At 38.9% G+C, this 19056-nt stretch overlaps 1 protein-coding gene across 5 annotated transcripts in view; it reads right to left on the minus strand.

Moving 5' to 3' along the window:
* The window catches only part of glp2r (glucagon-like peptide 2 receptor), a 26903-nt gene continuing 7847 nt past the window's right edge, over positions 1 to 19056 (minus strand). The window contains exons 3-15 of one of the 5 annotated variants that reach the window (XM_088359749.1): positions 6923 to 8057; positions 3741 to 3840; positions 3485 to 3589; positions 3154 to 3281; positions 2820 to 2926; positions 2141 to 2297; positions 1906 to 2065; positions 1589 to 1649; positions 1442 to 1508; positions 1264 to 1352; positions 897 to 1035; positions 775 to 816; positions 1 to 642 (exon numbers count right to left, since the gene is read on the minus strand). In XM_088359749.1, coding sequence (XP_088215875.1) covers positions 271 to 642; positions 775 to 816; positions 897 to 1035; positions 1264 to 1352; positions 1442 to 1508; positions 1589 to 1649; positions 1906 to 2065; positions 2141 to 2297; positions 2820 to 2926; positions 3154 to 3281; positions 3485 to 3589; positions 3741 to 3840; positions 6923 to 7015 — 1620 coding nt within the window. In that variant the 5' untranslated portion in view covers positions 7016 to 8057 and the 3' untranslated portion in view covers positions 1 to 270. Of the gene's footprint in view, positions 643 to 774; positions 817 to 896; positions 1036 to 1263; positions 1353 to 1441; positions 1509 to 1588; positions 1650 to 1905; positions 2066 to 2140; positions 2298 to 2819; positions 2927 to 3153; positions 3282 to 3484; positions 3590 to 3740; positions 3841 to 4846; positions 6867 to 6922; positions 8058 to 19056 lie in introns of those variants that run through there. The other 4 variants (XM_088359750.1, XM_088359748.1, XM_088359747.1 and 1 more) reach the window with 4 other exon arrangements.

Here is a 19056-nt window from a genome sequence, read left to right on the forward strand (position 1 = left end):
GTCACGCTTTTAATTGCTCAATATTTCAATATTCACATTTAGAACAACAAATACATTGTATTCATAGGACCATTGGAACCCACATGTATTGGCAAAGTGGTCAACAAAAGCAGTGTGCATACTGGTTTACATGGTGATAGATTTATGAATGACATAACTGTGTGATGTTCATGTGTAGCAGCTACTATTTCTACAAAATACTTTTGAGTAGTTGAACATTCCTCCATTGCGAGTTGAAAGCGTCTTTCCATCCATTCTTTATAAGTGCATTCAAAACTCGCTCTCCTCCAGAATCTCCTCCATGGTCTCTCCTAGCGTCATTTCCCCGTCACTACTGGACAGGCTCTTCCTGGTGAGAAAGTCAAGACCTGTCGCATCATATCCTTTCACCATCTGACGTTGATTCTCTTTTTGTCCACGGGTTCCACCGCTCGCTTGGAGAGCCACCTGGAGCAGGTGTGGGTGGACGGTGAAACTTGAAGTTGCTCCTTCATCACAGGAGTTACTTTGCTGACACTCTGGGTGGTGCATTTTGGTGCACTTCCATAGATGCTTGAGTGGTGCACCTTGAAAACAGCTCCTGAACTGGAAGTTGTTGTTGAACAAGAAAATCTGCCAGCGCTTCTTCAGCTCAGCTTGTACCTGATCACAGGAAAATGGAAAATAATTATGAAACAAACTGTTGCTAACCTATAACTTTGGTAAGGAGTCAAATGAAATACTATATAAAGGCAAAAATAAAGGAAATCATTTTAGTTTGACAAGAAACCATACCTCTCCATTCGCGAAGCAATACAACACTCCGACCAAGAATCCCTTTTACGAGAAAAAGCATGATCATAATTATTAGATTACAGAAACATAGTCAAGCATGCAATCCGAATGATTCATCTTGCCTGAAAAGAGCTGAGGGTGAGATTAATGAAGTCCCGAGCGTATCGACCGCTCCCCTCCATACATTCATCAATGAGGACAGTGAAGACTACTTCGTGGATTCCCAGAAGAGGAATAAGCACCAGTGTTGCCCTGGCTAAGCTGGACATCATCACAACATACAACAATGTTTACCCAATATCATATTTTTCAGTCTTAAATGTCACCAGTCAATATCTCTTGCAAACAAAGTGGTAAGTGAACTATCTTTATTTATTTACAAGCACGGTGCAGGAAGGTTTGATTTAATCCACATATCAATTTGAACAAATGTAGTTTGGGACCATACTTTCTGAGAACGACCCATAGAGCTCATAAGTATGGCAATACCTGTATCTGTAATCGGTAAATTTCACCTGATCCGCTTTGAGCTTGGAAAGCAGCAGTAACAGAATCTTGATGAATATGAAGAAAATGATCTGCAACATGCATTCGATGTAACGTGAGCAAAATCACAAATGTTCGAAAACAATTACTGTGGCAACATTCAGTTACAATAAGTTCTTACCAGCACTGCCAATGTGATTGGGCCCTTTATTATCCACCAGAACCATCTGTTCACAATTGACCAGCACCTTTAAATCATTGGAAATACATCTTGATGAAAAATAAAATGATTCATTTCATTAATAAATGAAAATGAAGCTACACTTACTCTGTGTTTTCATATAAAATCTTAACAACTGTCCATGGTGTCACAAAGAAGACAGGCATTCCTGAAAAACCAAAATGAAATCACGTTTTTACTCACAAACATTTGACCTATAAAATCATACTGAAGAAGGCGCAAAATGACATTAAGCCACAGGAATGTGGATTGTTTCCGAGAGGGACAAATCAATTTACGTCGCTTGCACTGATTACGTCACACTGACAGGCTCGTTGCTCTTTGTGTTTTTGTTCTATGAAAATGAAAAATGAGCATACACCAGCCAACACGCAATACTTACATATAATTTGAAAAGGACATACCCCATCCTAGCAGCATGTAATTCTTCAACAGGCGCCGTTTGGTCAACACAGCAGTGAAAAGCAGCTTGTGAAGGAAAATGGCTTCCACCAAAAGCCAGAAATAGTTACAGGCCACAAAATACTCCATGGCCACTTTTGAGAATTTGCACATCAGAGATATCTGTCAGTGAAACAAAAAGAGGATGCATTAGTTAGTCTTTTGAAGCAATTCAAATTTGATGAACGGTGATTGTACCGGGGAACTTGAATACGAGTTCCATCCAGGATCATCCTTGGGGAGGTTGGAATACATGATGTACAAAACGATTTCTTTCGAAATGACAGCAACAGCTCTCAGGATGAATGAAACAAAGAGATTCATGTGAATGTAGTTCCTGGTACAATGGAGCTTCCTGGAAAACACAGATATCACAAATCGTTACAGAATATTGTTTGGTTCATTTTGATGAAGTGGACAGTAATTGGATGATCCAAAACTGTCACAAAAAAAAAAAAAACACTGAAGTAATCTGATGACCCCAAGTAGGTTCTCTTTTCATTCACTAAATGGAACACTGTGTAAGAATTGAAATTGGATCTGCTTTGAAAGGTCCTCTTTCAAATATAATTGAAAATTAGAAAGGAACCATCTATGACCAGACTGCTGTGTAATAGGACAATTTGAGGCTGATGTCATCAAAAAGCACATCACATGCTCAATGACGTCTCCATGTAAAAGTCAGCTGAAAGAAAAAATAATAATCTGCAATAGCACAGTCCATTATTGGTGCTAAATTTGAAATAAACATACTGACTTCTGACCCGGCCTGCCATCTCATCTCGGCCAGGATCACATTTCAAACACTGAATTTAAACACGGCTTTATCATATGCATTTAAAAATGGAAGTATCACGCATCATACATGATGACTGACCTAAACATGCCCATGAGGAGCGTTGCAAACATGAGGGAAGCCAAGGAGAGTGAATAGCCAATGATGGAGACCACCCGCAGGGCTGTCTGCCGAAGCATTTGCTCTTCCTGCTCACAAGGATACATAAACAAGACAATGGACACAATTGAAGACTGCATGCTCACATGATGCCTTGCATTTGGAATAAAAAGCTTTTTCAGATGTGTTACTGGGGTGAGGAGTGATGGAGTATCTGGGATTGTTAAGCAATCCAAAATAGAAGAAAAATCACTTCATTAAGGATGGCAGAAATGTTACTAGGTCAGTAATCTGTTGGAATGAAATTTGTCCTCACCTTGTCCTTAAAATAATGATCCCCTTGACACTCGGAGTCATCCCTCCAAGGCTCGGAGGAATTTTCCTTCTGCCGCCATCTTCCATTTTCCAAGCATTCTCTGTGCGCCTTCCTCGAAATGTCTGCAGCTAGTTCAAATTCACATGCGCAATTAGTTTAGGGACATAAAGCGTGAAACGATGTCAACTGTACAATTTTCTATGATTACACAATCGTGTTAAAGTACTAGTGCATCATTAGATTTGTTTTAGTCATGCTTTAATGACCGTGTATAATCATTTCCCAGGCTTTTTGAGATGGCTTTGTCATTGATGAAAAGTCCAAACATTACCCATGCTGATCCATGGTAAGTAAGGAGGGCAAGGGACGGAAACATTTCCAGGAGGTGAATGAGGCCAACACACAAATGCATCAAATGTTCCTTTACAGTAGATTCCTGCAAAGCATAAATAGTAGGAAGACAGTGGAACCAATACATTCTTTTACATTACATCACAGTATTAAAAAAAAAAATGGTGTCATTTATGCTTTGAGTTATTTCTTCCTGAAAAGAAGAATTTGCTCAATGTACAATAAATGAAGCTTACCAGTTTTGGGGCGTGTACTTGATGTGAGCGTTCTGTTGCAGCCCTCCCAGTAGTCTGTGCGCTCTGCTATCAGACTTTCAAGCACTGAGCATGTTATCTTCTATGCAGAGGTGGGAAAAAAGACAAAAACAAGATCATTCCATTTAGGACATTCTTTGCATTCATAATTTGAAATGACCTGCATGTTTTGGGAATCGACCCCTCCATTGTGAGATTTTAACCACCACCGAATGATGCTGCCTTAAATACATTCTTTTAAACAGCTAATACTGCACTGACATGTTGATATACTTCCTTGCAGGTCAAACAAAGGTCATGTTTGTCAGTCTTCCCTCAGAATGACATCCTTTGTCACGCGCGGCTCATTGTTTGGCTTGTCGACCTTTTTGTAAACAACCTCGTATGAAAATCTGGGTCAGTTATGGTCGCTTTAGTAGCTGGTGGCAATAATGGTAAAAAACATTAGGATTGAACAAGGATCTAAAGGTAGCTGTTCTTTTCAATGACCACTTGGGGGGAGTATTTTAAAACATTTAGCCGCACTCATTGTGTATCAATTTATCTTTCAAAAATATACACTGCCAGCTTGCTTGGGTCTGAATCAAAGCTGAGAGTAAATTTATCCCAAACTATCTTTATTTTATTCTTTTTGGCTCATTTACACTCATTTACAATTTCCAAGCAGAGAGTAGAATATTTGACTCTTTCTGAGAATGTTTTGAAAGAAGTCAGAAGGCAAAGATAGATAGATAGATAGATAGATAGATAGATAGATAGATAGATAGATAGATAGATAGATAGATAGATAGATAGATAGATAGATAGATAGATAGATAGATAGATAGATAGATAGATAGATAGATAGATAGATAGATAGATAGATAGATAGATAGATAGATAGATAGATAGATAGATAGATAGATAGATAGATAGATAGATAGATAGATAGATAGATAGATAGATAGATAGATAGATAGATAGATAGATAGATAGATAGATAGATAGATAGATAGATAGATAGATAGATAGATAGATAGATAGATAGATAGATAGATTATATTTGACATGTCTTTCCTTTATGGATGTTCAAGTGTATTTTCACTTACCTGATGTTTTGAGATAATAAAAAAGAGGAAAAAGAGCCTCCCTCGTAAAGTCGCCCAGGTCTTCTTGTTCAGGATGGATGGCAGGGGTGACATTGCCATGTTTACATTTAGAGTGAAAGTTATTTCATGAATTTGATCCCAACTTGGTAGCTCTGTGACTTCTCTCACACAGGTGCACTTAGTTTGCACCAGTCACATTGCGCCCAATGAAGATTCACTGCATGCATTGAAATATTTGCAGAACAAGATGGCAAAATTAATAGTCCACACTTGGTCGATATTTTTCCAAGGATTGTCTTGTCTGACCTGTAAAAAGTAAAAGTCCATGCGCATAATCCATTCTTTCTGTGTTTGAAGACGTCAACGCCTTCAACGCTGACCTGCCTATAGTTTGAGTTCATCTGAAAAAGTGCATGAAGAACAGATCGCCTCTCCTACTCTGTCCTCCTCCCACCAACCAATCAAGAAAAGGACCAGGGACTAATCTCGTTGTCCCGGAAATATGTTCCATAAGGAGCAAACACGCAAAATGGCACACACTTTGATATAAAGTAACATATCAGAACACTTGCACATTACATAATTAATCCTAATAATAGTTTGTTATGCAGCACTGGTTCATTTTCAAACTTCCCACATCTCAAGATCATTGTATATTTTGCTAAGGATTATTTTTCAATGTTGCTGTAACTTTCCTTTATTTATGAGGGATTTCATGTTACTTTTCCTCAACCATATTGTGTGGCTTTCATTACATACAAACAACAAAAAGGGTGGAGTTTCTAAATGTCTTTAAAGTATGAACGTGACAGATAAATTATGATTATTTTGTTCCAGGATCTAGTGCATCAGCTATATATATAGTATATGTAACTATGATGCATGAAGGAACTGCTGAAATTCAATTGCTGCCAGCTCCATAAGTATGACAATATGTGGCCGTGATAGAATCATATGTCCACATTGGGCTTCAGTAAAGGCAACATTTAGAGCAGAGAGAAAAGCATACATCAAATAGATTGGATTTTCCTGTTGGATGATCGAAAGCGCAATAAAGCAGCTGGAAAATAGAAAGCACCTCAGAGGTAAAATCGCTTTTATTCTTGATTAGTCACTGATGGTGTAGTGGTTCACTCGGCTGACTTCTGTGCACAAAGTGCGAGTTCAGTGCCCAGTCAGTGATAGTTGAAAAGTGCTCATGTGTTTTTTTTTTTTTCATGTGACCTCTGACCTGCAACCAGGTGCGGTCAATAAAAATGCTTGAAAACACTACGTCAGAACACTCAATACAATTACTAGCATGGTGATAGTATTCATCTATGGAGGAGTGAGGTCTCTATAAAATCCCCTGTCGGATAGTTTTACAAAGTTATGCACGGGCACATACCAGAAGATTACTGTTACGTTTAGAAGTCATGTCAAGTTTCTTGATATACTTTAGCTTCCAAAAAGTGTTTTGACGAGCCCCACCGCCCCTTGTAAAGATGTTGCTTTTAATGACCTGGGGATACGCAGCCTCATAAATACGGGTACTATTCCACTTAGTTTATGACCCTATTAAAAAAAAAATGTTGGGGCTTCACAAACAGAAGGGGGAAAAAAAACATGAATATTCAATGAGCTCTTTTTAATTTTTATGGATCTGCTTGTGTATTGCCAAATTATTGAGTATAGCTAAAGAAGACTACAATGTTGTCTTTAGTATTGACACATGATTGCGGGCCACATGAAATGATGAGGCGGGCCACATCTGACCCCCGCGCCTTGGGTTTGACACATATGAAAGCTCCAAAATGACCATATAAAATACATTCATACAGCACAACCAAACACTCAGGGAAGATTTATTCCTCATATCCTTTGTCCGTATACAGGTTATATAATCCAAGCATGCTGTCGTTACAGCCAGCAATTTAGAATGGAAGTGTACTTTCTCCTCTTCCATACACATACTGCTTTTCTGTTTTGAAGATGTTACATAAAATCCACAAATAATCGTAAATTAAGGAGGTGAAAGTGGAGTCAAAGTTGAGAGGGGTCAGCCACATTAACATGCCGTGTGTGTGTGTATCTTACCTTGGTTCTCAACTCAAGTGGGGGTTTGGCTTCTCTGCACGACTTGGCTCCATGCACGCAGCTGTAAGTGTTTACCATCCTCGACAAATGCATTAGGAAATGTTTAGCAGACACGGTGTGTGCTATGCGGAAGGCTAAACATGTTGTACCGCTGATGAATAAACTGTTTGGCTCTCACATGCCTGCAGCTATGTCCTGATGCATCTGGGGAATTGCACCATTTATTTTCTGATGAAGTCTGCAAATATTTGATGGGTGTGAAAATAACATCAACTGGTAACAGAGTGATGACATAGGCAGTACAAGGGGAATGATCAATCATACTGTACAGTACATTTCCAGAATTACCAAACCAGTAGGAGTTACAATTTGGATTTATTTAATTTTTTGGCATACATTTTATACTTCTGTCATATTTTATCACAGTTTATTTTATTTGGAATTCATTAGTTTCATTTTAATTTGTTAGTTTCTTTCTAAAATTGTTTTTTCTTTCTAAAATTCTTTCCATACCAGTGAGAGCTGCAATTTGGATTTTTGGCATCGATTTTATACTGGCATCATATTAGCATATTTTATCATAGTTACTTTTTAACATGTTTGGACTGATTTTAATTCATTTGTTTCATTTTAATTTGTTGGTTTGTTCCTAAAATTCTTTGCTTTAGTTTTATTTGATTTAATTTTATTTAATCACGCAGTATTTGTCAAGTGCAAGATTTAAAAAGTCATAAAGTCATAAAGTAAACTATGTCTGTTTGAAATAATCATCCGAAAGTTTCTCTGCTTATGAACAGAAGCAGGTTGTGCCTTACTAGTTTACCAAAACTATGTTTTATTTTATTGTTGTGACTTAACTGACATTTCATGACTATCCAGGTAAAACCTGTATCTGTATATTATACATCACAAAGAAAAGGTGAATATTTACATTCTTTCATGAGCAGACTGATGACAGGGGGTAATGGCAACTCAGTCGGAAAAACAAACAAGTGGCGGGAGCGAACAAAGCCCAGAGCCTGTGGTCGCTCAGGAACATTGCGCCTTGGTCAACAGCGGTCACAGCTCCAGGCACCGCCACGTTGCTTGGTCGCCAAACAACAGCATCAGCACGACATCTAGTTTAGCTACAACGCTGTGGGCCAAAGACTCTAATCACTCCTTTCATTTGCTCCCAAATCCAGAATGTCTTCTTTTTTTAAATGTAAAATAAATGTGAAATAAAATCTTGATTTTATTTCCAAATCAAATGATCCTTCAACCAATAAACACACTTCCAAGCAAAAGTGAATTGTCACATTTGCTGAAAATGTCACGTTTACAGGAATGAGGACCAAAATGCATGAAATGAGTCATAAAACAACAGAACAAATCAAGATACTGGGTTGAATGAACACAATTAACACAACTAATTTATAGGCCTTATGTCATCAATAGGTCAGGGGCATTTAATCACCTAGTAACCATTGCATCGGCAATACTACGTGAAATGTTTGATGTTGAAATGTAATCCCCGCCTGCGTGTGTGGCGCTACAGACAAAAACATTTGCTTCGCTTTGGTGTGTAACACCAGATGCAGTCGTGTTGACATGGGTCCAAACAATGTGTAGCTATTCAAGAAGACTTGTACGCTGAGCAAGGCTATATATGGAGCACGTACAGTCAAATGTCTTGTACATCTTACAGATGGCCCAGATGAACGATATGTTTGCAAACGTCATTTCAAATATCAGCCAATGAGATGACAGGAAAAAGGAATATCCTTTACTTGCAACTTCTCATATATAGTATGTGCTGAATTTGATCAAGCTGCTGAGCGATATTGGAATTCCTGCAGTGTGCGTTGATATGCTTGCATTACTATTTGACCCAATTAAATGCCGACTGTTTAGTTTGGGGTCTTCATAACAGCCTACAGGAACAAAGGTGGAAAAGCAAACACATTTCCATGAGGTCATACGTCCGAGTGTGACTCATTGACAACACAGCCAGAGTAAATACAAAGTCTGCTTGGAACAAGAATGATGCAGAGTGGCTCGGATTTTCAAACATAAAAGATGTCACATAGTAGCTGCAAGTCAAGGTTTGTCTGAATCCAATGCCAGTGTCAAACTTGTGCAGGTTGACCTGGGGCAAGTGATAAAAACACCTCTTAAGGATGTTAACAGGGCGGTGACACAAGACTCAACCCTCTTAATTCTTCGTAACTGCTCCATTTGTTCTTAATCCAGGTGGCCCACAGACACTGAGATCCATCTCAACCGGAACAAAAGCTCTCTGCGGTCCTCGGTGACCCCTTTCATTTACAAAATCTATTAATCAAACCAAAATGTCCTTCAGGTATAAACATAATTGATTTATATCAAAAATAGATCTATAGCTGTCAATGGAGAGTTTATTCCAGCTCCTCCTGTTATGCCTGTGAGGCCACACGCACTGACAAAAAACATATAAGTAAAATAGAATCACTAACTAAAATTAGATTGTATGTGAAAGTTCGAAATGTGCCAACTGAGATAGGTCTAGGAACCATCTGTGAAAAAAATGTTGATACTTATGGAAGCATAATCCAACTCCCCTCAGAATTCCTCAACATAAACACCATAAATTGCGTCTGTTTGCAGGCGGTGGTCCAAACACTATGTTTGGGTTCTGTTTGTACAAGTTCTTCCGTCCCAAGCAGATTTAGCTACAAGTGTCTTCTACTTGATCTCCCTTCCATCTCTTTCTCTTCAGACATGACCCATCACTTCATTGAGACTGGAAGGTGGGGTTGAGTTCTGACTGAGTCCACATTCTTTATCTTTGAGGGATTACAAAGTAAAGGATCTGGTAAAGGGCCATTTTCCCATTACATAATGCGAAGATTCTTCTCCCTGCGAGAGAAGATAAGCTCCCACGCCAAAAAAGGACGATGTGCAGACCGGCCGGCAATGGTGTCCAATGTCAGTTGTGTCTAAGTCTTCCAGACAATCTGTGCTGCATCATCCTGCATGCTCATTTGTCAGCAGGTCGTTCCACATGCTCTTGTTTTTCTCACATTGTTGCTCGCTTAAAGGTCAGGCGACTATGTCCTGTTTACTTTGTGCAGCTCTCCATTTTTTTCTCCATCTTACTGATCATTCTATGACCTAAGTAAATAGATTGTCTGTTTAATTTTCATCATCTAACATTTAAATGGTCATATTTGACTCATTAATAATTATAGGATAGAATAGAATGAATCATTTCATGTTTATAAAATGAACATGATTCAATCTAGTCATATTTGCTTGAAATCCATTTCATAGATTTTCTTTCATGTTGAAATAACACAAGTGTATGTTTTCTTTCTCTTCTTCTCACTTTTGCTGCAAGATAAGCAACTGAAGAGATGCAACCAAAGCGACATGCGAGTTCCCCTCATGCCTACAAACAAAGTTTTCTATTAACTGGAGGGGGCAGTGTTGTACTTCCTGACTTGTGTATGAACCTGTGCAATTGGTGCAAAACCTGAATTTAAAAAAAAAAAAAAAGAAATGCTAATTCCTCACCTGCCTTTTATTTTGACATTTAAATTCCCCACACTTAACGATGCCTAAATGAGCCACTTTAATAAAAAAGAATAAAATGTCATCACTGACAGACAGATTGTGAGTTTACTAAAGTGCTGGCATAAATTGCAGCAATTACAATTAGGCAAAATGACTCAGTAATTATGCACACAGTAATTGGAGAAGAAAAACACAGAGGTGATTGTCTTTCCCATGTAGGCTAAAAGATTGGCACCTTAAGTGACTCATGTGAGATTTTGTTAGCGGGGAGTAAGCATATTGTCTGCTGCTCTTACGACGTGATCTCTGGAATAAGCTACGGGGATAGTAAAAGTGATGATGGATGGAAGACAGAATTATGATTCAAACCATTGGATTTAAGTGTTAGTGATGTCAGCGTGGAATGTGCCGTCGTGGACAGGATGAATACAATGTTGTTTAGTGTCATATGGACAAGATTTGTTCAAAAGGTTTTAGTGTCACAAAAGATACATTCAAAAACCCTGATTATGAAAATGCATGTCCTCACAATGCACTGAGCATCTGACAGTTCCTGACTGAGAAGAATTTTTCAGAAGCAACCTCCCGACTGACTGTTTGTTTCCTCTTCCAAGGTACAGACAGGGTCATAAGATTTTGTGCATAAAAAGAACATTTAATACAAAAATGTAAACAAAATACTCCTTGTGTGACAGGTAGGTTACGCAAAGTTCAAACAGTCATGCATCATTCTGCAGGCATAAAAGTTCAAACCGACAGTGTCATATTGTAACCGAAAACTATTTGGGAAAACCAAAATTATCGGGAACTCGTCTGTTTCGAGTATGAGATTTAGAAGTGCCAAAATAAATCCTGTCACAATTTCATTTCCTGTACTTAAAAATCATTCGTCATTAGACTGTATGTGTCTCCTCCATTATCCTCTCAATCACATTGCAGCGGGATAAATAGAGGAAATGAAATCAGACCGCATTGTGCTGGAGGCAATGAGACAAAGAGAGCGCCTTGCAGACTTTCCACTGCAGAATGGGCCATTTTGAGCTTTTCATATCAGAACTAATGATTATCGAGGCGCTCCTTACTCATTGCGAGTTGTATACCGACCTATCTAATACCATGTGCCTGAATACAGACTTATCGAGATAATTCAGCACATCAACGTTATTCGTATATGGGCTTACAGATATATGCGATTTTAATCGTAGTGTGGCAATAAAAAACAAAGAGCAAGTTTTAATTTGAGTGTGGGAGTTCTGCTTCACAAATGAAGTATTTTTCATAAGAGTCCCATAGCTCATCATAACAGAAAAGAAATGATATCCTTAAAATATTGATGCATTTCGTGCACCGCAGTATCTGCGGAGGCTGCTTTATTATCAATGATGTACATGGATTGCAGATTTAACATGTCAATGTATCAGACGATAAGTAAATAAAGAAATTAATCTTTTTTTTCTTCTTGCTCAGTTTTTGTGTTTGTGATTTGCACTCCAGGCCACTGTAGACCATGCATGTAAAAGTGATATAAATTTTTTAAATCCAATCAGCCAGTGCGCACATAAATTGAACATTTTCAGCAAAATATGACAAATAAAAAGGGAAAATATGCTCCACCCTATTACTCCCAGCCAACAGGCATCCTATTTAGTCTCACCTTCACACCAAATGAAACGGGCCCCAGTCCAGTGTGAGAGCCTCTGATGAATACTAAATTTATGGCCAGTAGCAGCATTTTTCAGCTTGCCATTATCTCCTGAGCCGGCCGGTTGTGACATTTTGACGCTCATTAGGATGCACCGGTTATCGAGACAATGGCTGTAACCTGCTTCCTTTGATTTATTCATTCGACTATTTAGTATGTATGCTGGGCCACCAGTGCAAACCCAATGGCTCAATTGCTTATGAAGAAACTTGGGTTCCCAAGACCTAATCGCTTTCGACCCAAAAGAAGGGATTCCAAATAGAGAATGTCAGTGAAGAAATGCGCAAAGCCTTTCATAATATGGAACACTGATCCACTGCCCATTCAATTTGTAAGCGCTCCATAACGAATTGCTTCATTTGCATACACGTGGTGGAGAGCAAGCCATCTTGGTCACATCAGATTGGTCAAAGTAACGGCAATGTGTCAGTGTGATTGAATTTTTTTGCCCCTTTCTAATATTACACAATAGTAATCAAACAAAGAGACATTATTTTTATTGAGGACAAATTGGATTACTTGACTGTGCTCGATTATCTGATGACAGATTATTCCTGCCGCCAAATCTCGTCTCGGCTGCCTGTCAGCGCTAAAACTTTGGCATCATTTTTTTGTTTTTCCACCAGGGCTTTTACTGTTTTCTGTTTTTGTTTGTTTTGGCTTTTTGTGCTTTCATTATTATTTTAATGATCCTTTTTAATATGCATAAAAAAGAGAAATCAGGGTTGCCATAGAAACAGACAACTGTAACCTAGATTTCTTTCGACTTTATTTATTTAGGTTTCTTGATGTTATTAATTTCAAAGTCTATTATTTCTTTCACATTCCCTTTTTGTAAAAAGAGTTACTATTCACAAACTCAATTGGAGCCAGCAAGTAGCTTTTTTTTTTTTTTGCGGCAATCAATTATGGAGGGCTTCTCATTTTGTCGTCAAGGGGGAAAACAATTGTTTTCAATCCACCCGCAAGCGAGTCTAGTCAGCAAAATGCAAAGTCTCATTTTGATATTTTGACAGTTTAACCTTGATGTCGTTCACCATTGTTGTTTTCCCAATATGTTGCCACGCTGCATCTCATGTTTTATTTGAAACTGTATTGGTCAGGTTTTAATGAGTCTCCCTTTTGATTTGGTGTTTTCCTCTTCCCGTCCCTTGTATTTTCCACCTGCACACCTGCTCCCATGCAGCTGTCTTATAACAATCTCTGGCTCAGATTGTTCAGTCTACTGTGAAGTATAAATGTCAGGCCTAATTACTGAAGTTGTTAATCTTACCTGATATCTCCAACATTCTAGCTCCAGATGTCTCTAGCAACTGCTTTTTTCTCCACCCTACCCTGGTTTCCAGATAATACAATGTAGCGTTCCACACACCCTACAATGTCCTTTTCACAATAAAGCCTTAACTAAAATAGAAAAAAAAAAGGAGAGTGAGAAAATTGATTGAATCATCTGAAACAAGATACAATATAATTGAAAATAGACAGAAAAAAATTGGGGGGAAAAAAGCATTTAATATTAATCTCAATGCTCTACTGTTATGGATGGGGTGACAGAAAATTGCTCACCCAACAATAAAAACGACCTTTAGGAGAAAATGTGACAGGGTAGTTGGTCCATGTCAAGCTGTCAGCATGGGAATGGTTCACTGCACATGCACTCTTTGCTTCTATTGTGCAATCTTTTAGTATCCATCCAGCCAGCCAGCCTATAAAATACCTTCAGCTAAATAGGATACCTTCCCAAAATGCACATAAAACCAAAGAATGGGAACATCACCCAACAAAAAAAGTGGTGGAGAAAGTATAGACTTTGAAGAAGGGAAAAAAAAGATAGTTTGAAATTTCTTGAGACCAAAACTTCATGATAGGGGGAGGGGGAGATGAGGAAGATGAATGAATGAGGGACATGGCGCAGATGCTTGGATAAATTATTCACTTGCTTCTTCAATAGTGTCCTGCCAGCTGCCTTTCATGACGCCTGTCAGGTGCCCACTGAAGATAGTGAGGAGAAATGTCACTCATGCCAAAGAGCGGGTGGAAGAGAGGGAAGTTAGCGGAGAACCATTTTTTCTTCAAGTTCCCAAAATAACAGAAAGCTTTTTTGATGAAAGGAAATCTGAACATCACTTTTTAATCTTAATTGATTTGTTGAGAACAAAGTGGCGCAAAGATCAATGCGGATCATATTCAAAATAGGAATTAAAGATGAACATTTATATACCAGGGATTGGAATACAGCTAGGTTTTCAAAAAACGTTCTCCAACCATGCTGGAATCAAATACAATGTAAAAGAGGACATACTGTATTTGGTAAATACATTTTTTAAGTGCAGGTAATCTTCAAAAAAGTGCACTGCAAGCAAGCTATCCTGATTTTTTGCAGAACAGTCAACTGACAAAAAAGTCATTTACACAGAATCACCCATCACCGAATTTCTCCACTCATGCAGCGAGAGAAAATATGTCATGTTGAAGCAGAATAGAAGCACTTAAGTCCAGTGTGATGTGAATGCAAGCCAGCAGGGGATTGGGGATGGAGGCTACCAAGAACGACTGTGCCCTAAGGCTACGTCCACATCGATATTCTCCCAAAAAAATGCTTATTTTCCCATCTTGGGTGTTACAATCTTCACCCACACTGGCAAATTTTTGTCCTCATGGAAAAGGATCACAGGCTGTCAGGCACATGCATGCCAAAGCAATGGGGGTGGTACGTACTATCACGAGCTGGCAGACATGCTGCTTCACTATTGTTATCTGCCACCTCCAAAAATGACCTAATTCAGTGGCTTCTTATTGGCTAAAACTGACTTCTGCATTTTGGAAAACAACTACAGCAATAATGACACCATACTATGTGAAATCAAACGTGTTGCTGTTCCTAATGATTGGAATCAGAAAGGCGGATTTTGCAGACTGACCTGAGATTGAGTGCTGAACTCCTCACGCAACAATGTAACATAAAAGCAAACTAGCAGATTTTCACTTAAGCCTCACAAATCTCAGTCTGTTGTAGTAAGCCCTGCAGGTCTCCCTCCTTATGATGTGCAAATGCACCTCCCAGATTTGACATGATTGAAAAACAAATCGAATCAAGCTCGTGTACTGAATATAGAAGTCAGCGTCGTGGTCATTTGTTTACAGGCTGATAGGTGCTAATTGCTGTTCAGCCATGGGTCTTGTTTTTTCAAGCTTGGCTAGACTGGCCATTGGGGTTATAGATAGGCGGCAATTAAAAAATCCACCAGCTGGCCGAACCATTTCGTGCGCTCCCCGTATGGAAAGCATTGGGCATTCTTTTCATCACAGCCCAACGACAATCTCCTATGGACAGCTGTCAAATGAATAGACCAATCGACAAGTAATCCACTTTCAAATTTTTATTTATATTTACCTCTATTCATGAAAAAGTCAGCTAAGCTTCCTTGGAGGTTAGTAGGGGACCAAAAGAGGAAAACAAATGTCTTAAGATGTCTGCAATGGCTGCTCAGCCTGCTCAGCTGTCAAACAACTGACAATAATGATTAGAATGTCAACATATACATAAAAGGAGATACAGACCGAGACTAACACAAGGAGGAAATCAAGAAAGATTGTTTTCTCCGGTAAGATAAACAGGGAGGTGTCAGTCAGACAACAAATAGCCCTGCAGGGCACTTGACTGTGTAGGAAAACTAATTGCAAACTCGCTGCTGTGCTGGATGGATGTGGAAGATGAAAACTAAGAAGACAATTGTGAAAAATCCATCATCAGAAAATGAGCATCATTATTAAACTTGGAAGCCAGGTCTCTGACGTGTATAGTCTGACAGGCTCTCAAAACCCACAACATAAACAACAATGACAAATGGATCATAATGGTTGGATTCAATGAGCATTTCTGGTGGCACGTCTTTCTCTTTGGAAAATGCGGAAGGTATTTTGACAAATTTGTGTCACATGTTATTAAGGCACCTGGGAAAGTTTGGGGGGGAAAACACAACGACATGAGCGGTCTGCTTTAAAATTCAAGCTTTATTTTTCTATGGCCGGGGGCTTGTTTTAGTTATCTGTTTTAATAACTAGGTCAGAAACTGCCGTTGTGTTTTATATTATGCCTCCTCCACCCAAAAGAACCCTTTTCACTAATGAAGGAACTTCATTCAGTTTATTTCCTCAGCGGGTTTATGTATGTACGTACATACATACAAATCTTCATTCGTATGCCGATCCATTGTGGACTGGAAAGAAGTGTGGACAATGTGGAGTGGAAACTCACTGGGGTCATCATTATTCATTGTTGTTTTGTGCTCCAGGCTTAACCTTGATTTTGAATTGTTATATATCCACGAGTGACCAATTACTAGTCAATGCACTGTATAGTGATTTCTTTTTAAAAGTGGATTTGAAAAAATAAATAGGCTCCCTCTAAAAACAATCTTAAGCTCCCATCCCACTGAGAAGCAAAAAATTGTGAGTGTTTTCAAAGGCAGCGAATTCTTGTCAGAGTTCGTTCAAGGTCGCAAATGTTAAAGGTCCCGACACAGTTCCCTGTTGTACTCCGGTGTCAAAGCACTGTCAAAAATTCATTTATTGCCTATTGTGACAAAAAATGCAGTAAGCTAAAGAAAATCATTGGCAAAGAGTAAACTGGTGTCTTCGAAGCAGCTTGAAAAATAGCAAAAAAGAAAATCCAGTTGTGAGATTATGCAATGGATAATTGTTTGAAATTGGCTACAGAGCGGACTGCAATGAAGTTTTATCGACGTAAGAAGCTAATAAGGGAAAGCTGAAGCACCTTTTCTTCCCTCTGAGAATCGACGCTACTCTTTTCACCTCAGGCACAGAGACTTGTCTTGCTAAATGAAGGTTTGCCAAAGCTTCATAAACAAAACAGACCGCTAAAGATTCAACCATCCGTCTTTATCTGCACAGACAAGATGCTATTATCTCATTGGTACACAACGCTGTTCCAAAACGTTGGAACAACAAAGACTAATCAAAGCGTGACTTCAAAATGAAGACCTCAATTTCCAAAAATGTACTTAACAGTGCGAAGAGAAGAAGCCATTGAAGTTGTTTACTGTGTTCCCATTTTTAATTAAGTGAGCCAGACACGCTCTTGGCCAGAGGAGAATGTGCTCTATTCAGTGGAACGTATAGCTGGCTGCTGATGAATGGGCTGTCATCAGCCATTGTTGCCAAACCTCTGTCTCCTTGACACGGGGCCATTTCCTCAGCAGCCAATCACTGCCTCAGACTTCTCATGGTCTTAAGGCCAAAGGTCACAAAGGTATTCTAATGTGGCCACAAAGCCGAGCAGTTCATAGTCTGACGGAAGATGAGGTCAGACTGGAACAACTTGAAATGCTTATCGTAGCTGACAAATACAATCTTCGTTTCGGGAGTCTTGTCAGGCAAAACAATATACTATATAATGTACTATGTCTCTATTCTGTCACCAATGAATAGAATATGACAATAGACCCCATATGACGAAAAATTTTCATGATGTTCTGCATGTTGATGCATTGTGTTGTGGTGCTTTGTAAATGGAAACATTTCATTGATAGTTTTACTGTAACATTTGGCTCCAATCATTCAGTGGATAATAAAGGGCTTTATTTTTGTGCAAATGTAGCATAAGGCACTGTCTAAATGCGCGCAGAGTTGAGCTTAAACAAGTTTTGGCATTTCCGCAGACGCTCGCAGCTTGGCGCTTGGCACTTTTCTGCATAAATTTCGCCCAGCTCTTCTCGTTCCTTTTAGAATGGAAATAGAAGCGCCGTCCGTCCTTGGCATGGCATTACCACAAGGTCATTGTAACTTTTGGAGACAAAAGGTATTGATATTATAATATTTTTAAGATGTACTGCTTTACCATTTCACTGTGAATAATTGAGAGACTTACATTTTGTGAATGTTACTTAAAAACTGCAGTAAATAAATGTTTTATAATGACAACAGTAAGTAATGTTTTGTTTATAATTTATTCTAATGGAAACAATTGGCAGTAAACAATAGATACTTTGACTTGAGTTAGGGATACGAAATTATATTTAATATAATCTTCCAGAGGTCATGAAAAGAAATCTGCCAGTGTAATGCTGTGACAGGTGACATGACAGGAGCAGCAAGCATGTTCTCCTGAGGGACTTGGCCACATGGGGCATTCAACACCACTTCACCTGAATGTCAAAGTCAAATAGACAGCACTATATTTCTTCTTTTATGATATCATTTAAAAGACCTTTACTGAGGTCCCAGGTCCGTGTCTTACAGGAATTGGTTGACATTATTCTTATTCACAGTCCTGTCAAGAGTTGCCAGCATGAATGTCACTGCATTTACGTCTGACAAGCTTCCTAAAATGAAGATTGTATTTAGTCTCCTTGAACTCAAAGAATTACACTTTATGACTTACTTGGAATAATTCCTCGCCCTCACTGAAAACTTTCAATAGCAAGCAGGATTTATGCCGCTCATGAGAATAGAGCCGCCAAGCTTCACTTACATGTTAAGGCCAAAAATGCAACATTTAGTTGAGTTGTGTTTTTAGCCTTGCACACTGTAGCCATCCTTCTCAGAAGACGAGAACGGCATTGTATACATATGTAGTCGAGACGATCTGTATAATAAGTCCAAGAGCAGAGCATTTGGACCGACACGTCTGGAGGACAGACGTCCCTCCGGAATGACAATGAGGGAGTAGCGGAGAGCCACATCTGGACGTGACAGAAAGAGATGAATGAGGCCCGAGAGGGGAAGCTTCAACCCCTCCAACGCACCTGCTCACACCTGTGCTCCACTTTTACTGGTGTTTCTCTATAAAACCCCAAATAAGATGACAAATATGAACGTCTCAAACTTTAAGACTCACTTTGCAAACTTTGTGGAGTGAGTGGCAAAAGATTTTCTA

The sequence above is a fragment of the Syngnathus floridae genome, chromosome 18, assembly GCF_059516105.1.
Source record: "Syngnathus floridae isolate MCC-2025c chromosome 18, RoL_Sflo_1.0, whole genome shotgun sequence".
Classification (NCBI taxonomy): Eukaryota; Metazoa; Chordata; class Actinopteri; order Syngnathiformes; family Syngnathidae; genus Syngnathus; species Syngnathus floridae.